The sequence below is a fragment of the Squalius cephalus genome (genome assembly GCF_949319135.1).
Source record: "Squalius cephalus genome assembly, chromosome: 5".
Taxonomy (NCBI): domain Eukaryota; kingdom Metazoa; phylum Chordata; class Actinopteri; order Cypriniformes; family Leuciscidae; genus Squalius; species Squalius cephalus.
The window spans coordinates 30825463-30850538 of NC_137126.1; the positions used below are offsets into that span (position 1 = coordinate 30825463).

General features: G+C 37.4%; 1 protein-coding gene across 4 annotated transcripts in view; it reads left to right on the plus strand.

The window, feature by feature from the left end:
* Positions 1–25076, plus strand: part of garnl3 (GTPase activating Rap/RanGAP domain like 3) — a 61346-nt gene that overhangs the window by 33606 nt on the left and 2664 nt on the right. For 3 of the 4 annotated variants that reach the window (XM_079870455.1, XM_079870454.1, XM_079870453.1), the window contains exons 3-28: positions 2392–2466; positions 3286–3385; positions 4981–5099; positions 5403–5467; positions 5573–5636; positions 5985–6011; positions 6150–6225; positions 6466–6564; positions 6658–6761; positions 11263–11371; positions 11559–11604; positions 12080–12186; positions 12656–12771; positions 13729–13851; positions 13953–14027; positions 14112–14226; positions 16450–16476; positions 16673–16777; positions 17487–17603; positions 18267–18442; positions 18943–19101; positions 19382–19448; positions 19524–19631; positions 19751–19869; positions 20583–20718; positions 21009–21068. In XM_079870455.1, the coding sequence (XP_079726581.1) occupies positions 2392–2466; positions 3286–3385; positions 4981–5099; positions 5403–5467; positions 5573–5636; positions 5985–6011; positions 6150–6225; positions 6466–6564; positions 6658–6761; positions 11263–11371; positions 11559–11604; positions 12080–12186; positions 12656–12771; positions 13729–13851; positions 13953–14027; positions 14112–14226; positions 16450–16476; positions 16673–16777; positions 17487–17603; positions 18267–18442; positions 18943–19101; positions 19382–19448; positions 19524–19631; positions 19751–19869; positions 20583–20718; positions 21009–21068 (2494 nt within the window). The remainder of the gene's footprint in view (positions 1–2391; positions 2467–3285; positions 3386–4980; positions 5100–5402; positions 5468–5572; positions 5637–5984; positions 6012–6149; positions 6226–6465; positions 6565–6657; positions 6762–11262; positions 11372–11558; positions 11605–12079; positions 12187–12655; positions 12772–13728; positions 13852–13952; positions 14028–14111; positions 14227–16449; positions 16477–16672; positions 16778–17486; positions 17604–18266; positions 18443–18942; positions 19102–19381; positions 19449–19523; positions 19632–19750; positions 19870–20582; positions 20719–21008; positions 21069–25076) is intronic. The other variant, XM_079870452.1, reaches the window with a different exon arrangement.

Below are 25076 nucleotides of genomic sequence, written 5' to 3' on the forward strand. Positions count from 1 at the left end.
CTCTGTGTGCTTGAAGTAGATTCCTGGGGTGTGCAAGTCCATTAGAGGGAATGTTGTTTATCAAAGGCCTGTGTCATGGGCAAATGTCAAGTTGTCTCAAGGGTTTTGATCCAGCTGCATCTATGTTCAAACAGTATGAAAAATATCCACAGAACCTTTTATTAATTTACCTACAACTGATTTGCTGTTTTGCTGTCAATGTAGATGCACTGTTCTGTACATTAATACAGGCTGAAGTTTTCCACTGCTCAAACCCAGCTAACAAAATATGCTCTAAGAATGTTCCTAATGTCCCCATTAAGTTAAGAAAACGTTTGCTGCGTTCGAAAGCTTAACAATTCTGCTTCAGAGGTAGAAATGCTTCAAGACACGTCTAAATCTAATGTTAGCTTTACTTCCTGTCTCCTGAGATACCTTCATCTGATCAAATTCTGAAGGCAGCATAGATGTGTCCTTCACTGCCTTTGATATCCCACAAACCTGTACGTTCCTTTCTGTTTCTTTGGCAGTTATGCTAAACCATCATGATGCCATCTGAAAGTTGTGTTTGGTGGTCAGTTTGTGAATAAATGTAAGTTTTTTTGACCAACTTTTTTCACTTTTAATGTCATTTCTAGCAAGAAATTTGAAATTTGTTTTCACCAAAGCTCTGTATTGTGTAAACCGTTATGATGCCTTAGAAGTCTAAAATCAGTTTGTTGAACTATCATTTGAGAACATTATTAAAGATCAGATAACTTTGAACAAACATTCTATTAACATTACTGGAAGAACATTTGTTCATAACTTTGCGAGAACCTTGCCAGAATGTTAGGGAAGTTCTGATGTTAGCTGGGAATATTGCAACAGGTAAACCCAATATTAACACATATTATTACGTATTATTAGCTAATCATAAGAATACAAGGATGCATCATGTCAGTTCAGATATCAGAGCCAAGTGAATTGCAGGAATGTTTCACTAATACAGCATGCTTTATATAAACTAACTTTGGTCTTGATTTATCTAAACTAGGATGCCAAATTACTGCTTATTAAGTGATTAGTATGAAAGCAAGAATCTATCTAGAAGGATCTTCCTGGACCTTTGGCATTCTCAAGCCAAGGCAGACCATCTGCCACACACACACACACACACACACACAACAAACTCGCACCCTTACAGCTAGTCTCTCTAGCTGCAGTGCAGCTGCGGTCTGTTTTTAGCAGTTTGGTCTGCCAGATACAAACAAGAGGGAAGAGAAAGAGAGAGAGCAAGAGAAGGAGGCAGACCAACAGGTGGAGAAGAAAGGTGAGAGAAATGTGAGGAGGAAAACAAGGTGACTGAAGAAAAAGGAAATGGGAGAGGTTCTGTGTTCTGTTGCCTAGCAACCAACATTGTTCCATCTGGGGGGATGTTGCAATTTTACTGCAAAGACCAGATTACATCGTGTCAGGTGCAAGTGATTGTCCCACATACACACACAATATCTGAGGAGGTAGACTTTCACTGATACTACTTCTCTTACAGATAGAAACAAACAGTGTGTGTGTGTGTGTGTGTGTGTGTGTGTGTGTGTGTGTGTGTGTGTGTGTGTGTGTGTGTGTGTGTTTGTGTGTGTGTGTGACACAGATGAAGTGATCAATGCTGCACACAGATAGATCAGACACAGACATCACTTAACACATTAGTCTGATTCTACATTGAAGGGTTTTTATGATTCAAACTCATCTGTACACTATGTGTGTTGAGTGTATGTCACAGCAGATTAGTTATATGCTGCCTTTTCGCTGTCTCTCTTGTGTCTTTTATAGGCATTTCTAAAGCAGTCTTAAACTGCTTATGTTGTTTCTTAACCAAAATAATTGAATCGTTAAAGAGAAAGATTCAACAGAATAGAGAATGAATAGAAGGGAGACAAGTCTGAGGTTACAATGAAAACTTGATACTACCGAATGGGTTTTTTTTAGGACAAGTTATTTACACTAGTGCTCAAAAGTTGATGTATTTTTTAAAGGTTTTTGAAAGATGTTTCTTATGCTCACCAGTGCTATATTTATTTGATCAAAAAGTAAAAACAGTAATACTGTGAAACATTATTACAATTTAAAAAAGAAAATTCTATTGTAGTAGCCTATATTTTAAAAAGTAATTTATTCCTGTAATGGCAAAGCTGAATTTTCAGCATCATTACTCCAGTCTTTAGTTGCACACGATCCTTCAGAAATCATTGTAATATGATGATTTGGGGCTCAAGAATCATTTGTTATTATTATCCATGTTGAAAACCGTTGTGCTGCCTAATATGTGTGTGGAAACTGCATGTTACTAGACTTTTGGACCCTACTGTGTAGCTCTTCTACATGATGCAGATGGTCTCACGTTCATGATGTATCTGTGTTTCTCCTCAGCTCATCTCCAGTGATGCAGACGGGGCCATACAGAGAGCTGGGAGATTCAGAGTGGAGAACGGTTCAATAGATGAGGTAAGATACTCATTAAATATTGTGTGGTCTGAAATGTGTGTGTGTATGCACTGTATGTGCTGGATTGTAATAGACCACCAATCGTTACAAAGCTATTATGAAAATTGCCAGGATAGAGGTTAAACAGCCCTACAAATGTTGAAGCTCTCATGACCATGGAGAGATTCAATAAGGTTTTGAACTCATTCACATGCACACTGATGGCTGTGCGGTACTGTAGGAACGGGGGTGATACAATGTATTTAAAGAAGAAGAAAAGAGAGAGAGAACAAATATTCATCTTCTGGCAGTGAGAAACAAACCAAAACTGCCAGCTTTTGTGTTTTGCGAGTGTGTCTGTAGGTGTTTCAATGAAACACACATGCATCAGCAAAAACAACAATCAAAGCAAAGCGATTCAATCAATCCCCAATGTTCTCGCTCTCATTTCCTCCCCCCCTCTCTCTCTCTTCCCTCCATCCACTTGTCCTTTTCATTTCAAGCACCAGACTGTAGCTATGACAACCTTCAATGCTTTATCCCACCAAAACAGACCTCTGATTGGTTGTTAATGATTTAGGGTGGACTGTCACCATAGTGATTAGGGTTCCAGACCCTCAGAGTAGGAAAGCTGTTGTTTACACTGACAATTTGACAAAAAAAGTTGTTGTTTTTTTAAACAATTTGTCACCATGAAAATATCAATTGGAATTTGTGCTGGAACATGATGGGATTGATTATTGGGTGAGCAGAGGTATAACCTCTGGGGTGGGGGGGGGGGGACTCAAATTTAATTTGAGTCCTGTACCTAGTTCAATTCTTGGTGGGGCTTTTCTGCAGGCCTCTGACTACACACCTGGAACATGGAGGAGAACTGACGTCCATTTGGAGAACCCAGAGTACCACACCAGATGGTACTTCAAGTACTTTCTGGGAAAAGGTGGGATTCCACTGACGCACACATACACGCACAGATTTACAAATGAACTTGTACTAAATATGCACATACTGTACATGCACACACATACAGTATATGTTGAGATTATACTCAACACATGGAGAGCATAAATGTGCCATTATTTTGAGAAATCCTGTTTTATGGGATAGAAAAAGTTGAATTATGTAGGAAATAATTCAATTGGGTTGGGAATTGAGTTCTTATTCAGAACCAGTTGCATTTTATTTAAAATAGTGGAAACAAATACATTTTATTACATGTGGTACCATTAACAATTTTTGAATGTCTGCATTCTCGTGCTGAGGAGGACAAAGCACCAAATAATGGTATTTTATACTAGTGTTTTATATTTTATACTAAAATACTATGTTTTACACTCTGCCATACACTTCATCACTCTCTTCTTCTTTTCTCTGTCTTTCCTAATCTCCCTTCCTCACACACAAATACAAACACTGTTGTTCCCACACACATTCCCGGGGCAGATTCTGCATTTTGTCTCTTTAATTGATTTAAATCACTGCAAATAGCTTTCATTCAATGAGAGAGAGATTGAAAGAGAGAGGGAGAGAGACAGAATATTCTACAGAGGAAGGGTGGAGATGCAGAGACAGACCAGATCTTGTCTTCTAATTGGATTTCAGCCTCTTTTCATTTGTCTTCTGTCTGTAAACCTGGACTGTCTCAATCCAAAATATTCCCCTTAAACAGAAGGCTTCCATCCCTTCCTTTCTCTTTCCCTCTTATTCTGAGACTCCAGGAATAGATCTAAATAAACAGGCGTCTTCACAGTCACGTCTCTGAGGACAGTTCACATGGCCACAGTGCTTTGGTGTGGCATCTATCAGGCAGCACGTCAAGAAGGCTCAAGTTGCAATATTCAGGAAAGAAAATAGAAAAATAGAAGTTAGATTCACTCGTTTTATTGATGCATTGATTAAAATCCAACTGGTTCATATGCATTGGTCTTAAAATATGTTAATTGTTAATAATTTGTTAAAATTATGTCACATTTCTGAAGCGCAAAATATAAAATGCATGAGCCAACTCAAATATAATGACACACAATAGAAGATTCGAAAAGACAAGGTAGTGAACAGATCTAGATCCATTGATCCATTGTCTGTTTTGCCTGAGTTCTAGTCATTCATTTGTTGTCATTGTTTCTAATTAGTGCACACCTGTTCCCTGTTCTGTTAATCATCATCCTCTGTGTATTTAAGCCTTCTGTCTTCCTCAGTTCATTGTCTTGTGTTAATGTTTATTGATTGTTGTGTTTGAATTATCTTCATGTTTAATAAAAGTAGTATATTTTCGTTCATTTTGCATCACATCACATCATACAAGCGATCTATGCCACAGCAAGGATGCATTAAATCCATTAAATTCTTTCTCTATTCATCAAAGAATTCTAAAAAAAAGAAATGTTTCTTGAGCAGCAAATCAGCATATTAGAATGATTTCATGATTCATGTGACACTGAAGACTGGAGCAATGGCTGCTGGAAATTTTGCTTTGCCATCACAGGAATAAAATTACATTTCTTTTTTAAACTTTTCTGTCCCTTCTTTCTGTAGTTCACCAGAACTATGTGGGGACGGATGCGGAGAAGAACCCCTTCTTCCTGTCTGTGGTTCTGTCAGACCAGAACAACCAGAGGGTCCCACAGTACCGAGCCATCCTCTGGCGCAAGACGGTGAGTCATGTGTGCGTCACTTTTGCTCTGAGCAGTGACTCACATAACAGATTGACCTCTTCGTAAAAGTGACTACACTGTTTTGTTCTGTTGTCTCAAAGGCCAGTATGTGAAGTCTAAATGCCTAAAAACCCTGAATGCACAGTGACACGGTATTAAATGTCACCTTCCTATGAACAACAAGGTCTCGGTTATAAAACCTTGTGTCGTAACCTCCAGCATTACTGGCTTGCTGTCTTGTTATGCCACGTCACATTTCGCTTTAGATTTGTATGATTTGTGAAATGTGTCCATCTCTTTCAGGGTACTCTAAAAATCAGCCTTCCATACAGTCCGACAAAAACACTATCAGTCAAATCTATATTAAGGTAAGTCTGTCTGTAATGCACCCTATTCGCACATGCGAAGATTTAATTTGAGCGAAATAAATTAAAACGCATTAATTTTACCCTCTTGACCCTTTCACCCACCAGTGCCATGAATGTGGATCGTTTCGAAAAGGGCCCGAGGGAGATCCTTAACCCAGAGATTCAGAAGGTGCCCACCCACACCTGTCAATCAACATTACATGTCCTCTGCTCTGTTAATTACTGTCTATTTTTGCTCTGGTGTGTTGTTCTGCTTCATAATCACTTTAGGATACAAACGCAGACGCTGTCTGAGCTGCTATTGCTCCAGAGAGCTTGGCTTTTGTGGAAATGAGTGCCGCTAATCAAAGGCTATTGTCAGTGGCATTCAGATATTTGAATGCATGACCATGCTCTCTGTAATATTTGTGTAACTCACACTATTAGTGCTCCTTACTGGTGTTTAGAAATTTAACCTTGATGGAAACTGATTGTTTTATTGTACTGGGATATAATGTTATTTATTTATTGTTGGCAGGACTTACTGGTGCTGGAGGAACAAGAGGTTTGTACTGTCAAATGTGTGTATGTGTTTGATTTAAGTATCCAATGCAAATAAATGACCTTCTTAGTGATTTCAAAAATCAATTTCTTAGTGAATTCCCCCTGAATGCTCCTCACATGTGTTTGTATGTTCTTACAGGGCAGCGTAAATTTTAAATTTGGTGTTCTTTATGCCAAAGATGGACAGTTGACAGATGATGAAATGTTCAGCAACGGTGAGCACAGAACCTATAACATACTTATAATACTAAATATATCTGTCTAATAATAATAACCAATAACCAAATAAAATAATATTCTGTTTCACTTAGAAATAAATAATAGTACGGAACTACAATTCACACTGATTTTAAAATATCTGTGAACAGAAAAAGGTGGCTCAAACTTGATGTCTGTTAAATTTATTATTGCTTTACAATCAAGTTGATTTTCTATGTTTTTGTACTTTTTTTCAGAAACAGGAAGTGAGACCTTTGACAAATTTCTGAATCTCCTTGGCGACACAATCTGTCTGCAGGGCTGGGCAGGGTATAGAGGAGGACTGGACACTAAAAGTAGGACAAATACACATATATATGTTTACAAATCAACAGAGGGATTTTTTCCATTTTAACTGTATTTTACTAATTCGTTCTCTCTCTGTTTAGATGACACTACAGGAATGAATTCCATCTACACAGTCTATCAGGGTCATGAGCTCATGTTCCATGTTTCCACCATGTTACCTTATTCTAAAGAGAACAAACAACAGGTAAGTTGTAGAACACATAAGCTATATTGTCATATTGGTTACTGGCCGATATTGGTGGTTTATTCTAATTTACACTGCTTTTCAAAAGTTTGGGGTCTGTACATATTTTTTCATGTTTTTGAAAGAAGTCTCGTATGCTCACCAAAGCTACATTTATGTGACACAGAATACAGTAATAACATTATAATTGTGAAATATTACAATTTAAAATTATTTTTTTAAATGTAATGTAACTCTGTCTAAGTCCATGTAAACTTACTTTTGTTCAATTTAATGTGTCTTTGTTGAATTCAAGTATTAATTTATTTTATTTTTTAATCGTACTGACCCCAAACTTTTGAACGGTAGTGTACATTGGTCAGTATTGAATACTGTAACAGCCAATACTGAATGTTTAATTGTTCATGCTCATTACCTATACCATTAATGGTACAGTACCATTTTTAGCTTTTGATTACCCTTGTCATGATTTAAAGTTTACTTTAAGTTAACCTTTACAAACACAAATACTTTAATTAAAAACACTGTCAAATGAAACCTTAGCATGTCTCAAAATACCAATTTTTCATACTGTACATTTTAATGTTGTGATGCCTAAATTCCAGCATTTAAAATGAGTAATTTTACGTTTTAGAGTTTTATTTTTAATTTATTTAGACAAAATAGTATAAAAGTTTATTATGAGCCATAACATGAAAATAATTATGAGATAATCGCATTATCAGTATCATTATCAGCCCATCCCCCGGGATTCATTTTCTAAAACCAGTCCTCTCTGAATAGGACTGTAGAGAGACATTCTGGTTCCAAACACCACCGAAAAAACAACAACACATCCATGTAAAACTACAAATAGAATGAGATAAAGACAAATAGGGAGCAGATCAAATACACAGAGAAGGGGAAATGAAAGAGAAATTTGAATGATAGAAAGAAGGGCGCTGTGTGTTCAGGCAGAAAGGAGCCAGTCTGTAGCTCAGTAGGTGGTGAGGGGAAAACAGGTTATATTTAACATCCAAAAGCGCTGGACATCACAGCGGTCAGTCTCTCCCTCTGTTGCTTTTCCCCTTTCCCCCCTCAGCTCCATATCCTGATTACATCAAGCGTCAATCACTTCACTCTCTCTCACTTCATATCCCTCTCTACTCTTGATTATATCATCACACAGTAATCCATTTTCTCTCCCTCACGCTCTCCTTCCGTTTCTCACTTTTTCTCTTTCTATGGAAGTAAATTAATGACAAATGTCATTAAATGCATTCAAAACATTTCACACACGTTTTCATTAATAAAAAAATCAATAATCCATATTCACCTTTCAGATTTCACTTCCAAAATATTCATTCTGTTTAAAAATACAACCTATATATTATAAATATTGCCTATTTGACAGGCAATTTTCGGTCCATTTTATTTCGCTTTACAAATTCGCTTCCACAAATTCAGTGGTTTAAATTCGACAGAAAATTCAACATTTCACATCCAGGAACGGCAGGAATATCAGTAGATTGCCGATTGACAATCTCCATATCTTAGTCGGCCATCACCAGCAGGGGGTGCGCGCGGCTGTTGCCGAAGAAGACTAGAGCAACGGATGAGAGAGTCGTTCATTCATAAAAACGGATTTACAAAAATGGAGCAAGCGGTAAGTATTTGTGATGATTATCAGGGCCAGTATATATATGGAAAAGCTGATAAAGACACAAAAGCTGTGTTTACATTGAAGTCTTAGTTTTGCACATGTAAGCAGCTTTCTCTACCGTGAACGAGATTATAATGGTATTCCCCGATGCTGATGTATAGATAAAACGTTAAATCTGAGGTAGTAGACATATTTTTCCCTCGGTTGTTTAGTTTTCTTAACTTTATATTGCAGTGATGTGCTGCCGCTTTAACGTTTTATAACATTATAATCTCGTTCACGGTAGAGAAAATGTTGAATTTTCTGTCGAATTTGAACCACTGAATTTGTAAAGCGAAATAAAATGGACCGAAAATATCCTGTCGAATATTATAGGTTGTATTTTTAAACAGAATGAATATTTTGGAAGTGAAATCTGAAAGGTGAATATGGATTATTGAATTTTTATTAATGAAAACGTGTGTGAAATGTTTTGAATTGAAATATTCACAGCTTAAATATACAACCATGTTGAATTTCAGCCCATAAAAATGCAAGCCCTAAAAATACAATGCATTAAAATGCAAGCAGGGTTAATGCAATGCATATTTTTTCAAGTAGTGCAATTCAACAAGCTTTTTGGATTCAAAAACATTTGTCATTATTTTACTTCCATATCTTTCACTCTATCAGATCATCTGATTGAGTACAAGTAGAGCTCTTGTGCACTGGAGTGCCTGTGGAAGCATTCACAATAGCAGGATTTTCAAAGTATTTGTGTCGGTTCAAGGTCTTGGCACTCCACAGTCGAGAGCCTCGTCAGCCCTCCATGTCAATAACCACCTTTACCAATGCTGAACCACTCATGAGAAGAGCAGAAAAGCTCATACACGCTAAAAGTCTCTTGCTGACCCTAAAAGCATGCAGACACACCGAACAGGTGAAAGACTTGACTGGAAGGAATCAAGTACTGTTCACAAGGGAGAGTGTTTTTTCTTGTAAGAAAACTGTTCTTTACCCAAAAATGAAAATTTTGTCATCATTTTCCTCATCTCATTCTAAACTGAATTACTCTCTTTCTTCTGTGGAACATGAAGAATGATATTAAAGGGGTGGTTCAGGATTTTGGACATCGGACCTCATTTCCAAGTTAGCCTGTGTGTTATTTATTAGTGGAGACAGCTTTCAACATTTTTCATCCAGTCCTTCCAGTTGCATAGTTCGCTGGTGCTAGGCTAGCGCGAGTGAACAGTAACTGCTAGCCTGCCATTAAAAACAGTTTTACCCACTCCACAGTACACCAAAAGCAAATAAATCATAACGCCAGACTATGGATGTAAATGTCTGTTGAGAGAATAATGTTAGAAATCAAACTACTCTTGCATCTCAATGATCGTTTACATTTACAGGAACTAGTTTCTCAGCAGCGGCGGAATTTTACTTTGCTCCGGTTAGTACTGCGCCGAAAAGTAAACACAGAACAGAAGCGCACTACAGTCTGGACGTCTAGCTAGCTAGTAGAAGTCTCGGTTGCCTAGGTAACTTAATATCACTCCGCCGCTGCTGTAGACTGTGCTAATAAATACAGGGAACAAAGTATAACTATTGCAATGCGATGAAAGGGTAGTTTGATTTCTAACATTATTCTCTCAACAGACATTTACATCGATAGTCTGGCATTATAATTTATTTGCTTTTGGTGTACTGTGGAGTGGGTAAAACTGTTTTAATGGCAGGCTAACAGTTACCGTTGACTCGCGCTAGCCTAGCACCGGCGAACTATGCAACTGGGAGGACTGGATGAAAAATTTTGAAAACTGTCTCCACTGATAAATAACATCCTGGCTAACTTGGAAATGAGGTCCGATGTCCAAAATCCTGAGCCACCCCTTTAAAGAAGCATAGCTATTTTCAATCAAGGACAGTTCATAGGGACTGCATGAAAGATATAATCACTATGAACTGTTGTATGCAGAAGTTTCTTTCTTTAAAAATTCTTCTACTGTGTTCTAAAGGAGGAATTAACAACATATGGGTTTGGAAAAACATGAAGGTGAGCAAATAAAGACCTGATTAAAAAATTTCGGTGAACTATCCCTTTAAAATAATCCTAGAAGGCTTAGGCCTATACATGCTTGACCCTGTCAAACCGCTGGAAACATGTAGGCGTCAGTCATGAAAGCCTGTTGGTATTGTTCAAGTGTCATGCGTGTCACTGGAAGGATGTTCTGTGCGACGGGGAGGGGATGTGGCAGAGAATCATAATTAAGCTCTCAGTGGAAATGAATCTGTCACTGCAATAAGTAAATACTCATTCCTGTCACAGCTCGTGGTCAAGCGCATGTATCTGTGTCTGGATGTGTGTGTGTGTGTGTGTGTGTGTGTGTGTGTGTGTGTGTGTGTGTGTGTGTGTGTGTGTGTGTGTGTGTGTGTGTGTGTGTGAGAGAGAGAGAGAGAGAAAATGAGATAGATACTGGCAGAGAGGGGAAGGTGAAAAAGATCCATGTAGTAATTGAGCTTTAAGATGTGTGTGTGTGTGTGTGTGTGTGTGTGTGTGTGTGTGTGTGTGTGTGTGTGTGTGTGTGTGTGTGTGTGTGTGCGCACTCTTGAGACAAGAGATAAAAGCTCCTTTTCAAGCATAATGGTCCAGACTCATTAACAAGCACAATTATGCTTCCTGGCTAACAGGCGTGAGGTGTCAGAGGGCGTTAGGAATGTCCAAACATGCACACACAGACCAAACTCTCAACATACACACGCCTTGGAATGTACAATGATTTATTTATTTTTAATTTAATACTGTAGAGAAAAAAGTTGATGCTTTTTGAAATGTGCTTCATGCATGTATGATTATAGCTTTAATTATTTTGCTCTGTGCAGGTAGAGAGGAAGAGACACATAGGGAACGACATTGTGACCATCGTGTTTCAGGAGGGAGATGACGCCTCTCCGTCCTTTAAACCCTCTATGATTCGCTCCCATTTCACACGTATCCTTCATCCTCAAACTGAGTGAAACTGCTGAAATAAGTCACTAAGTGGCAGTGGTTAGGCTTTTTATGGGTGACTTGTTTTTATAGCAGGGAAAAATGTCTAAATTAGTTTAGATTTTTGTGTACGTTAGTAGTTATGCATGTGGAGCTATTGTATGGATGATTTCCTTTACGTATCCCCCAGATATTTTTGCCTTAGTTAGATATAATAGCCAGAATGATAGTTACAGGTATGTGTGTGTTTGGAGGTTTTACTTTTTGTGCATAACACATATGTAGAAATGTGAGTTATTTAATATTATATTTAATACATTTTATTTGAATAATATATTAAATACTATTATATTGTATATACACTACCATTCAAAAGTTTGAGGTCTTTTCTTTACTTCAAAAAGAAATTAATACTTTTATTCAGCAAGATTGAAGTGACAGAAAATACTTTTATATTATTACAAACATTTCTATTTCAAATAAATGCTGTTCTTTTGAACTTTCTGTTCATCATAGTACCCTGAAATTTTTTTTAGCATGGTTTTCACCAAAATATTAGCAAAATATTTTCAACATTTATATTATAATAATAATTTTTACTGCTTTTACTGTATTTTTTAATCAAATAAATGCTTTTTCAAAAACATTTTTAAAATCTTTCTGACCCCAAATTGTAGTGTATATTTGTATCTTAATCATTTTATGTTGCAGGTTGAAGATTTTCTCAGAGGAGAGTGTGCCGCTATTTGGCCCACCCCTCCCTTCCCCTCCAGTGTTCACAGACCACCAGGAGTTCAGGGACTTTCTACTCGTTAAATGTTAGTAAACTCACCAGTACATAGAGTCATTTTACAGACAGCATGAAAACAGTTGTTTTCTCTAGTCATTCACCAAAATGTAACAACTTGCCTCTGAAACAACACTTTTCTGTGTTACCAAAAAATACAAGCAATATCAAAACTGATTGAAATCCCCTCTCCAGAACCGAATGAAATCCCATTCTACTAAATGGGTTTCCTACTGAATGTCCTATTTCAGTCAAAAATAGATTATATTGCAGAATTCAAAATAATTCCAAATGCAATTTCATGGCATTTCAGTACACAGACCTCTTGTTAGAATACACACCTGTGTTTTTCTGTTGCCAGCTTTTATGATTTGATTTGGCTCATGAACTCCGTAAAGCAGATGCTTTCATTAAACAGACCTTGTAAAATGTGTCATGCTGCTTACTAAGGGTTATTCTGTTGCATAACAATATTACCTTTATCCTTTTGTCTCCTGTAGTAATAAATGGAGAAAAAGCCACTCTCGAGACCCCCACTTTTGCTCAGAAACGTCAGCGTACGCTGGACATGCTGATCAGATCCTTGTACCAGGATCTCATGCCTGACATGCACAAGGTATGGACACGTAATCTAGAAAAGTGTAACAGTGTTCTCAACCAAGGGGCCAAGGGCATATTAGAGGGCTTCAAGATTTGAAATTATTTAAGATAAGCCAAAACTACTAAAAACCCAAATATTTATTTTTTTACAGAACCAGGGCTATCAATGTCTTGAAACCCCTGGATATACTGTACGAGGAAGCCTAATTTAAAAGTGTCATTTTCAGACATAATAAAATCATGAAAAGTAAAAAAAAACATCATGAGCATTTTATAATGAATACACATTTTTTCTAGTTCTAAAATATTTTATCGACCTGAAATTGTGAATAAAATATATTAAAAAATCCTTAACCAGTAAATCACACAAAAAAATGGAAAAGTCATGGGGATATTTTTGTGGACAATGAGGGGCCTTGGAGTCAAAAAGGTTGAGAACCACTGATCTAGCGCAATACTTTTCTGTATTGCTCTACGTTTACCCTCAAGCTATTACCTCACTTCTGTTTTCTGCCATATATACGTTTCTTCTCACAATTCTCTTCATAAATACAACTCTTTCAAACCACTGAGCTGTCAAATGTACTTTCATTCTGTTGCAGCAACCTGTCAGCTGGTCCTAGAGCTGGATACTGTCTTTATATTGTTGTCTATTCCTGTTTCTATTCCCAATTACAAGGGTTAGAAATATCAGAAACCGGTTGTGCAGAGAAATTTGCAGTTTTTATATTTTAATGAGAAAAAAAAAGACCTGCAGCAAAACAATACGAAGACAATAAAATCTTCTTGTTGTGTTGTGTTGGAATCAGAATGTGAACCGTCATTATTTCCTTATGATTTCGAACCCAATGTACAGTATTAAGACTGATAAGGTACAGTGGTGTAAGAATTGTTAGCCTCTGCTTTGCTCTGTCTTTCTGGCTGTTTCTGGGTCAGTCTCTCAGACCCATATTCATCTCTACCACTCCCGTAGGTTCCCTTCTCTCCGCAGAACATGCTGAACCGACGCTCATTCAGTGATGTACTGCCAGAGTCGCCCAAATCGGCCCGTAAAAAAGAGGAGGCACGTCAGGCTGAGTTTGTACGGGTGGGACAGGTATGATGTGTACATCTATGCAAATATGGCATTCCACATAGGAATGAAAGAGAATTTTACAATACGAGGAGTGTTATTAATAAATATAATATTGTGTACAGGCCTTGAAGCTGAAAACTATAGTTAAAGGGGATGCGCCCACCAGTCTAGTCACTACTGGCCTTTGCAGGAAAGAGGTGAGGGGCAAGAGGAAAAAGCGAGGGATGCTGTTATTTTGCATACGCTTCATCTCTAACGGTGTGTTCCTATGTTTTCTGCAGCCATGGGAGTCACAGTCATTCTGCAGCAGCTTCCCATATGAAATAGTCTGTGGAGACTCATGGGGACAGTCATTACTGGTCGCCACAGATTCAGCAGGGGTCATGCTGCTGGAGGGTGAGAATGCTTTTTCATGAGGAGCAACACAGCTGGACAGAGTAGTGGTTTTCTTAATAATGACATGTAAACTTTCTGTAAACTGACTGTAACTTTCACCAGCTTCTACATGGATAGATCTACAGTACATGGATCATATCAGTGGACATAAACACTGAGCTGAATTGAGTTCCATACTCAAGGGACAGTTCAGGGAAAAAAATGAAAATTCAGAAAAACATAATAAATGATGTATTCCGTTGAACACAAAAGGAAATGTTGATGCTGCTTTTTCCATAGAATAATAGGGAACAGCAAGCAGGGGCTGCCAAACAATTTGTGCTCCAGCTTTCATTTAAGTGATGCCAAATGTCATTGGTCGCAAGATGCAATCAATTTAAATGTAAATTCAAATTGGACAAAAATTTCAGGGCTGTAGTAAGGGGGAAACCAAGTAAAATCAGAAACCAAGGAAACCAAAACTAAACAGAGCAGGGAAACAGGAACTAAGGGAAACAAAACAGAACATCAAAATAAGATTCGGTTACCAAGACCATACTCCCCCCTACTGGAAGGCGCGGTCGTGCCGTAACAGAGGGGTATAGTGTGGAGGATTGGAGCGGGCTTTGGAGGAGGGCGCAGAGCTGCTGATGGACAGGGATGAGATGGAGTCATTGGAGAGAAACACCATGGTGGAGCTTTGGAGGTGGAACCAGGGTGCCTGAGGAGCAGAGAGGCCGACGGACCAGGGAGCCGTCCACAGCCCGGAAGCCAAAGGTGGAGCTGCTGCCTCGCAGGAACGAGGCGGAGACAGGGGCTCAGCAGACCGGGGCGTCGAAGGAGGAAAGCCCAGTGGAGCCGAAGGGGTGGAGGGTCAAGGCGCAGCAGAGTCCGTGGCGGAGGCAGAGCGACGACTTACTGAGGCTGAGCCATTGGGACAAGGAGGAGTCTTAGGGCTGACGGACCATGGCAGAGATGAGAGAACAAGTTCGAGGTGGAGATGGGGACTCAACCTCATGCTGAGCTGGTGGTTGGAAAGCACGAGATGGAGCCAAAGAGCCGCACTGAGTTAGCGGCAGGGGCAGAGCCGAGGAGCAGGTGGAGCAGTTGGGACCAGGAAGTTGGGTGGGAACATCAGAGGAGGAAAGTCTCGGGACGGAACCGGAAAATTTTCTAGGAATCACAGGAGTAAACAAAGGCAGCGTAAGAGCTTGTATAAATAAACACAAGACAATACCGGATAAGGAACAGAACCAAAATCATGACTTCAAAACTAAGGAGATAACAATGAACTCAATATGACACAGCTGATAATTATAAGTAACCATAGAAACAAACAGAGACATAATCAGAAACCAAGGAAACAGAAACTAAATAGAGCAGAGAAATAGGAACTAGTCCATAACCGTGACAAGGGGAGCATTTTCTGTAAATAATCATTTGAATTTCCATATGTTCCTCACATAGAGCTATCACATGGCTTTAGAAAACTGGAAGAAAATAAAATACAGCCAAATGGACTAGTGTTCAATAATACATTAAGATACTTATGGTTCTTTTTAGTCATTTTTGGAGCCCCTGGTCATCATGTAATTTCAATGAAAATAAATATGAAATTAATATGCTAAACATATCCTATTGTGGTCTATGGAAGAAAGAAAATCACACAAGGTTGGAACATTATATTGTCTATTATATGTGGGAGCTACCACAATGAAATGTACACAACCATTTAAAAGGGGGTCGCTAAAAAATGTGTTAGGCTGCATTTATTTGATCAAACATACAGTAAAAACAGTAATATTAAAAGTAAATTACAATTTAAAATGTTAAAATAGCAAAGTTAATTTATTTCTGTAATGGAAAGGTTGAATTTTCAGCATCATTACTCCTGTCTTCTGTGCCACATGATCCTTCAGAAGTCATTCTAATAGGCTGATTTGGTCCTGAAGAAACATTTATTATTGTCAATATTGAAAAGAGTTGTACTGCTTACTGAAACTGTGATAGTTTTTTCAAGATACTTTTATGAAAGTTCAAAAGAAAAACATTTATTTAAAATAGAAATATATTTTGTAGCATTATAAAGGTTTTGATCAATTTAATGTGTTATTGTCGAATAAAAGTATTAATTTCTTTTTTTTAACTTACTAACCCCAAAACTTTGAACAGTAGTGTTTGTATGGTGTAGATGGCACTTTCATTTAACTTGCTGAATCTGATCAAATCTGTCTTCCCTTTTAGCCTCAGATCCACTGTTCTCCAATGCAGGTATGTATAGCATGCCCACAACACTACAGTTGATATAAATGCTTATAAATATTACAAAGTATTCATACATGTTCCCAGTACATTTTTGCAGTGACAGTTAACAAATGTGTCTGTTAATCAAAGCAAGTGAATCTCATTTGGGGGATTGAGTTTCCATGCAAACCACAAACTAATCTTTATTTGCATGCTGGTCTAGATTCACCAACCCTGCCTCCAGTGCAGGTATTTGACAAGACCTTGACAGTCAAACAATTGCACGTTCTTGAACCTCAGGACCTCCTCATTGCAAGAGCAGATAAGGGTAAGATATGTTTGTTTTTATATTTATACGAGCAACAAATATGGCACAGTTCTTATGTGGGTAGAAAAATGGTATGGAACAATCTGCCAAAAAAGAGTGTAAGAAAAAAAGAGACCAAAGCAAAGTGGTAAAGGAATCTCTTGGTCCTTTGCTCTAATGAGCATCTTTATCCAGCTGGGAATAGCACAAAAAACGGTAGTATTCAAACACACACACACACACACACACACACACACACATAAGGGCATTACCTTTGGTTTGCATTGTCTAGACTTATAGCTCATTATAAAAAGAACCAAGAGTAGAGATGCATGTAATTTAGTCTCAACCATGATCTTCTGTACTGATCATTAGCTCAAGACGGTGTACAGCAAGCTCTCACACTTATTGGGAAGCACAGCTTCTGCAGAGGGAAAATAATGAATCCGTTATCAACTCCGTCACCAAGCAACTTTCATTCACTATGACAGGCTTTTGAAATCCAAACATGTTGCATTAGCTGAGACGTCATTCAGTTTGATGAGATGGGTCTCTCATTTGTTGCCAGGCTATTATCATATATTAATGGTACTGAAAGCTTCATTTGTAGAATTCACTAAACAGCTGAAGTAGTCAAGCTCATTTGAATAACTGTACCAGGAATGTATAAGAGTGCTTGAAATTTGGTTTAATTTCAATTACTTGATGTCCAATTTAAACTCTTTTGCAGGGAAAGACGCTCGACTGTATGTTTACAGACTGAGTACTCTCAAACGAGGGATAGAGGAGCGGCAGCTTGTCCGCACCAAGTATGACAGTCGGGAGAACAAGCTTGAGAAAACCAAAGGTACAAAAGACTTGTCTATATAGTATATGTAAGCAATAAGGTACAAGATCTCGATCCTCTAGAGGCCATGCTGTATTGTGAATAAATCATGGCTGAAGTGCGTTGTTAGGCACGACGCGACGCTTTGCTAAATAGTTCCTATCAGTGACAGTAAATGGCAAGAGAATGTTTTTAGGTTTAACATGCTTCATCTTGTGGAGCTCAAATAAAAACAGAGAATTGGAACTGTTCTCATCCACTGTGTCATTTTTTTTAACACCATATATGATATTTTCTCACACACATATCTGCTTATCTCTCAGCATGAGAAAACATCTGTTTTCTGCATTTTAGTTTAGTTCCGACCGATCCGCGGCACAGTGTGAGTTTGCAAGCGTCATTGCAGTGTAAATTGATGGACATTCAGTACCATACCTGAAACAGAGAACTAGTAAATACAGTAATATTCTACTATAATGTTTAAATATACATGTTCAATATTTGCTCAGTTGTAAGGCTGTGTGCGCAATACAAAGTGACATAACAAATAGCATCACTGCTACCACATCTTGGACACTGTTTTTGTGGCATGAAGTTTTAATAATTAGCTATGATTTCCAAGGTTGTCAAAATCAGGAATACACATTGCATACATTTCAAATGAACCGAATTGTGTTTCCTCAGGTTGCCATCTCTACTCCATAAACACACATCATGGGGTAGAGCTTAGAGTCGTTGCGGCGATAAGAAACAAGCTTCTTCTGATCACCAGGAAACAGTCACGCCTCGATTGCCTCAGCTCAATCGCTACAGTCACAGGGGCTACTGACTCACCTGTGGAAGAGTTCCAATACATACGGGTAGGACACGGATTTTCATCATAAGTTAACTGGATTTTACTGTCATTTGTAGCTCATAGGGAATATTCTCACAGACATTTAGCTACTTTTAAAGTCCCCGTGAACCGGAAGTTGCAAACGACTTTTCTCCAGTGTTATGACGTATTTCCCAGTGAAAAGGAATATTGAACAGAGGGCAGGGTTTTACTCTAGCGCTCCTCCTCTCCATCTCTGCTCATAGCAGACTAACGGTTTGAGGGGAGTGGTTAAGCGTTGCCCAAACCAATTCCTCAAACCTACGTCATCAGAGAAGGTCCTCCAATGCAGAGGGGAGGGGCATTTTCAGATTTTGATTAAAGATTACCATGGTAAAAAAAATGTTTTTTAAATATTTTCTTGCACGGATTAATTGTTCACCACAAGACTAGTAATATGCGCTAACAAAGTAAATAGGGTCAATTTTGATTTCATGGGGACTTTAAGCTCTCAACATTTCCGATGTTTGATGTCGCTTGTCTTAGGAGATCTGCTTATGTGACTCCCCTGTGGTCATGGCTCTGGTTGACGGTCCAACAGGAGAGAATGACCACATGATCTGTGTGGCCTACAGACATCAGTTTGACCTGATCAATGAGAGCACAGGAGATGCCTACAGACTACACCATGTAGACTCCAACCGGGTGAGAATATCAACATACATTATCATTCAGTAAGATTTTAGAAGAAATTAATAGTTTTATTCAGCCAAGAATGCATGAATCAAAGGTGGCAGTAAAGATTTATACTGTTACAAAATAAATGTTCACATTCATATTGAGCATACAATATAACACAATCCAAATATCCTTACCTATATCAGTTTTGTACACCACTGTATTATACAGTAAGTTGAACTACTTTCAGTTTTTAATTGGTTACAGTAGTGTCTATTATTGACATGGACACTTTACTTTTTTCCAGGTGAACTTTGTTGCTGCCATAGATGTGTATGAAGATGGAGAGTCTGGACTTCTTCTTTGCTATAACAGTTAGTGTCAATTTAAATGTCAGTGATTGTATCTGTGTAGTCAGATCCTCTAATGCTATATTTCTCTTCTAACAGATATTTGCGTATATAAGAAGGTGTGTCCGTTTAACGGAGCCACACCCATGATTCAGCCCAACTCTTCAGACTTCCATTTCAGCTGGAACCAAATGCCCAATGCTATTGGTCAGTACCTTTAGGACATGCATTTCAGTGACTTTATCTGCATTTCAACACTCCTTTTGCATTTGCTTTAGTGAAAATAATTGAGATATCGCCCTATTATGTCACTTCCTGTGTCACAGTGTGTGCGTTCCCATATATCCTCGCATTCACCACCGACTCCATAGAGATCCGGCTAGTTGTTAATGGCAACCTAGTATATACAGCTGTCGTTCCAGAATTGCAACTGACTGCGTCCAGAGTAAGTGTTCAATCCATAAGGCTTTAATTTTTTTCAAATACATTATACAGCTGAATATCTATCAACAGGTATACAGTATATACAGTGGGGTCCAAAAGTACATTTTATTTATTTGTTTAGTCTTCGACCGTATTTAAAATTTGATGTAGACCTGCAAATGAACAGTTTTACAAAAATGAATAAAAACAAATAAGAAATACTTAAGATGTACTGATAAAATAATTAGTAGTGAAAAAATGTGATGTTGAACCATTTTGGACCCCACTGTATCTGATTTATGTATTTATTTGATATATGAGGCTTGTCTTTTTGTTACAGTGTATACTGTAACTTTACATTCGTTATGCAGCACTGGTCAAACATTTTGGGTCTGTAAGAATTTTTAAAAATGACTCATGCTCACCAAGGCTGCATTTATTTGATCAAAAATACAGTGAATTTTATTTATTAATATTATATAATAATATTATTTAAAATAACTGTTTTCCCTTTGAATATATTTTATTCCTGTGATGGCAAGTTTATTATTATCAATGTGGAGAACAGTTATTCTGCTTAATATTTTGTGGAAACTAATATTTTCAGGATTTTTTGATCAAAAGAATGGAATTTATTATTGATGACAGTGTCCTCTCTTTTATATAATGCATTCCTCTGTCAGTCACGTCTCTCACTGTTTAATCTTGTTATTTCTTCCTCTCTTTTTTCTGCAGTCTGATATCTATTTCATCTCGTCAGCACCTATAAACTCTGCCTCTAACTGTAGCTCCAGAGACACTAGTTCCCAGAGTTCCCCTCAGACTCCCACCGGCTATGAGATGCCCGTCTTCCCTTCACCGCTTGGAGATGGTACGCTTCTGCTCATGACAGAACATGTACACAATTTACCTTAGCAATTTTCTCAAACTGAATTCCCATGCTATTGAACTTAGGTATTTGTGTTTAGGATTTGAGAGAGTGTGATACTGGGCAAATTCAGTGTATGATATGTTGCTTTTTTGTTTTTGCTATTATAGGGTAGCGAGTTACGCGCATGCGAGTCGTCTAACTGTCTTTGTGAATTGTCTTACGGTGCTTTTGTCTTTTAATCTGATGCGTGGGTTGGGTTGATATATTGCTCTTTTCCATCCCTGGTCCAGATTGTATTCGGATCCCCTACGGCACCAAGCTATCCCTCTACATGTCTAAAGACTCTGAAGGTACTGCAGGGACTTCTGTTGCCTACATTTCCCATGATGCCTCACTAATGCACGTTACCATGGAGACTCACCCTGTCTATTATTCAATTAACAAACGCATGCAGATGCATGCATGTTGAGTGAAATGTGCAGCTGACATAATGTGTCCCTTCTTTCTTGCAGTTTCACAGAAAGAATAACAAAGACAGATAGAGAAATGGTGGCATGAGGAGTCTTTGGGGGGAAAAGACTGAAGTGAATGAGATAGAGAGAGATGGCAGAGGAAATCAATAGACAGAAAGAGACAGATACATAGAGACTTTAGGGAAATGGGACACATTTGCTGCAGCATGAGTTACAGATCGCTGTGTCACCATGGATACTTTTGTCAGAGCCCCTCTTCTCTTCATGCACACACACACACAGTCTGGACGGCCCTCCAGAGCTTAGCACTTCTGTCTATATGCGCGGCCTGAAGAGGGCCGTCAAGGGGCTGTGACAAAATACACATCCTGGTGTTTTGAAACATCCAGCCAATTGTCTGTGGCTGCCATTTTTGCACCATGGGAAATAGACTGATAGCATACCATGACTTATCTCAACATGTTCACATTAAAGGGATAGTTCACTTTGAAATTAAATTTTGGTATGTTTTAGCTTACCTAAAGGGCATCCAAGATGTAGGCGTCTTTTTTTCCGCAGTAGTTTCAATTTTGATATTTTTAGGTCAAACCGTTCTTGTCTGACAGTCATATCATGCGGGTCTATGGTCACCCCCTCAAAGAGCATGCACAGAGTCCAAATTAAAACAATTCCTGTGCGCAGACGTGTGCGCAGACTGGTGCATAGATATATACAATAGATTCCGCCTTGGCTACGGCAGTTCATTGGAACGAGGCGACATCTAGTGTATATATATATATGCACCAGTCTGGGGCACACGTCACACAATAGGAAGAGCCCGCGCCTTCAGATCACTCGGACGTGGCTGTCTACAAAAGGTAAAAACGATATAAATACTGTTCGTTTTCTCACACAACCCGCTCGTTTCGTGTCTTAGGCCATCAATGTGTACTTACGATGGGGAATTGTTTAATTTGGACAATGGGGAATTGTTTTAATTTGGACTCTGTGCATGCTCTTTGAGACAGTGACCATAGACCTGCATGATATGACTGTCAGACAAGAACGGTTTGACCTAAAAATATCAAAATTGAAACTACTGCGGAAAAAAAGACACCTACATCTTGGATGCCCTTTAGGTAAGCTAAAACATACCAAAATTTAATTTCAAAGTGAACTATCCCTTTAATAGTTATAACCTACATATTTTGGTAACATTCATATTAAGGTTCAATTTGTTAACAGTAGTTCATGCATTTGGTATGATGAACTAAAAATGAAAATGACTTTTACAGCATTTATTAATCTGTTCATTTCTATTTAAACATTTAAAAAAAGTCATGTTGTATAAATCAACAATAATGTATTATAAACAAACATGAATTAACAATACTATATTTTTAAATGAACATTATTCTGGATTAATGTTCATTGTTAGTGCATTGTGCCCAATGCATTAGCTAATTTTAGTGAATTTAACTCTAAAGCGTTACCATTTCTGTTTTGTTTTTTTGTTTGTTTTTGATATACTATTAAATTTTGGGACGGTATTTTTTTTTTATGTTTTTTAAATTCTTATGCTCAGCAAAGCTGCATTTACATGAACAAAAATATTGTAAAAACAGTAATATTGTCAAATATTATTATAATTTAATTGAGTTTATTCCTGTGATGGCAAAGCTGAATTAACTTAAGAAGTCATTTTAATATGCTGATTTCATGCTCATGCAACATGTTTGTGCTATATATATAGTGTATGTGCATATATACACTATATATATGCATGTATATTATGTATCGTGCTGTCCCATGGAGCAAAGATGTCTGTGGAATACTTTCAGTGTATTCCAGACTCATGCATGGATTCATAACGAAATACTCCTGTGTTTGATTATGACTCTCTAATTATTCTAAATTAACTTAAAGGGGAAGCATTCTTCCCTGCCTGGAAATCTGTATATGCTGTTGGACACTGTCATGTCTCTAACCAGATCATTGCTCTTTTATCTAACATGACTACACACTGTAAAAAAATATTTTCATGATTTGTTATCTTAACTTTTAATCTTTTGTCAAAACAACTTAGATAATTAATGTGGTTCAGACTCAAAATTTTAAGGCAACCAGGTAACTTACATTTTTAAGTTAAAGGTTTAACTTAAAAATGTAAGTTACCTGGTTGCCTTAAAATTTTGAGTTCATTGAAATTAAAAAATTGAGTTAATGCAACAAAGAGATTGGTTTAATAAATAGAAACTCAAAATATATGTTATCTGAACAACATTATCTAAGTTGATTTGACAAAAGATTATGGTTTAATAAATAGAACTTCAAAATATATGTTATCTGAACCACATTAATTATCTAAGTTGATTTGACAAAAGATTAAAAGTTGTGATAACAAATCATGAAAATATTTTTTACAGTGCAGTTTTCAAGGTTATTGTTTGTTGCTACTAAATATATGTGTGAATTAGTTTCTCCAAATTACCATTGCCTGTGACAATTATCCAAAGCATAGTTAAAAAGTATTTAAAAAGATTAACAAAAAAAAAAGTATTCAAAATAGCAATCATGCTCGTGCACTGGTATCACCAACATACTTAATATGCATAACAGCATGTATTATTTCTTATTTTTCTTATTGAAGCATCTTACCCAGACAAAAGTAGCATTTTTTTAAGGTTTATGTCATGTGCTTTAGATTTTTATTGTGTTGTTTTTTTATTATCTTTATTTATATATTTTTGTTGTTGTTTGTTTATTCTTTTTTTATTGAGACACCGGTGAAGGTTCACACTTTATATTGATATATTAACCCTATTTTGTTGCAGTGGCCTTTCAGCTAGTGCCATTCCATCATTTCCTGCTCTCACTCTACCAAAAGTTTCCCAAAACCAAGTGATTTTACATGGAATTATTCATTAATATGCCAGCACTGATCAAGTGGTTTCCCTTTTAAACACCTGCCTTTCCTAGTTTCTGAGGAACAGAAATTAGACACTCATTTTCTCAACAAGTCTTTAAGCGGTTTACATGATGTCATGTCATTGTTTTACAAGACTGAGTCAAGAGTCAAATCTTAAACTTGAGTCTCAAGTCTAGTGGATAAAGATGAGAATCAAGTGTTGTACATTTACCTTAAAGACTTCTACTTATATCATTGTAAATGTGCTTTTGTTTGTTTTCATGCTAATCGATAGAATTAAAACAAAAATCAATAATGTAACCAATCAGACTTTTCTGACGATGAAACTTCTTAAAAATCTCATTCCTGTTCTGACTCAGTAGGCTTTATTTTGTCTATCGGGTTAAACTAACTGTATTACTAACTGTAAACTCAGAATGTTTGAGACAAGTGTAAACACATAAGATTAGGCTCAATACCCAAAAAACCCCAAAAATGTCAGTCTGTGAATAAATAGCTCAACCAGAGTCAAGTCTGAGTTGAGTCACAAGTAAATGCTATGACGTCTAAAAACAGACACAGTCTGACTCGCATCCAAGACATGAGTCTGAAGTCCACACTTTGGAGAGGGGAAAAAATACTCGAATCACTGTGTCCTAACTCCTAACCAGACAAGATGTGATAAGTTTCCTGATACAAGTAATTTGTCTGTCTGAATGTGAAAAAGCAGTGTGATAGTCAAAGCCAATCAGAACATAGCTAATGTTAAATTTATAGCGAGAGTGAGATTTTGGAACAATGACATTTCACAAAAAGGCGGGACTACATAAAAGTGCGACGCTAATAGAGACACGGAATAGTTCGTTAGCAATGTTACAGTACACATGGGTGTTGTGTGTGTACATATATTCAAAAGTTTCGAGTCAGTAAGATTTTGTTTTGTTTTTTAAGAAATGAATACTTTTATTCAGCAAGGATGCATTAAATTGATCAAAAGA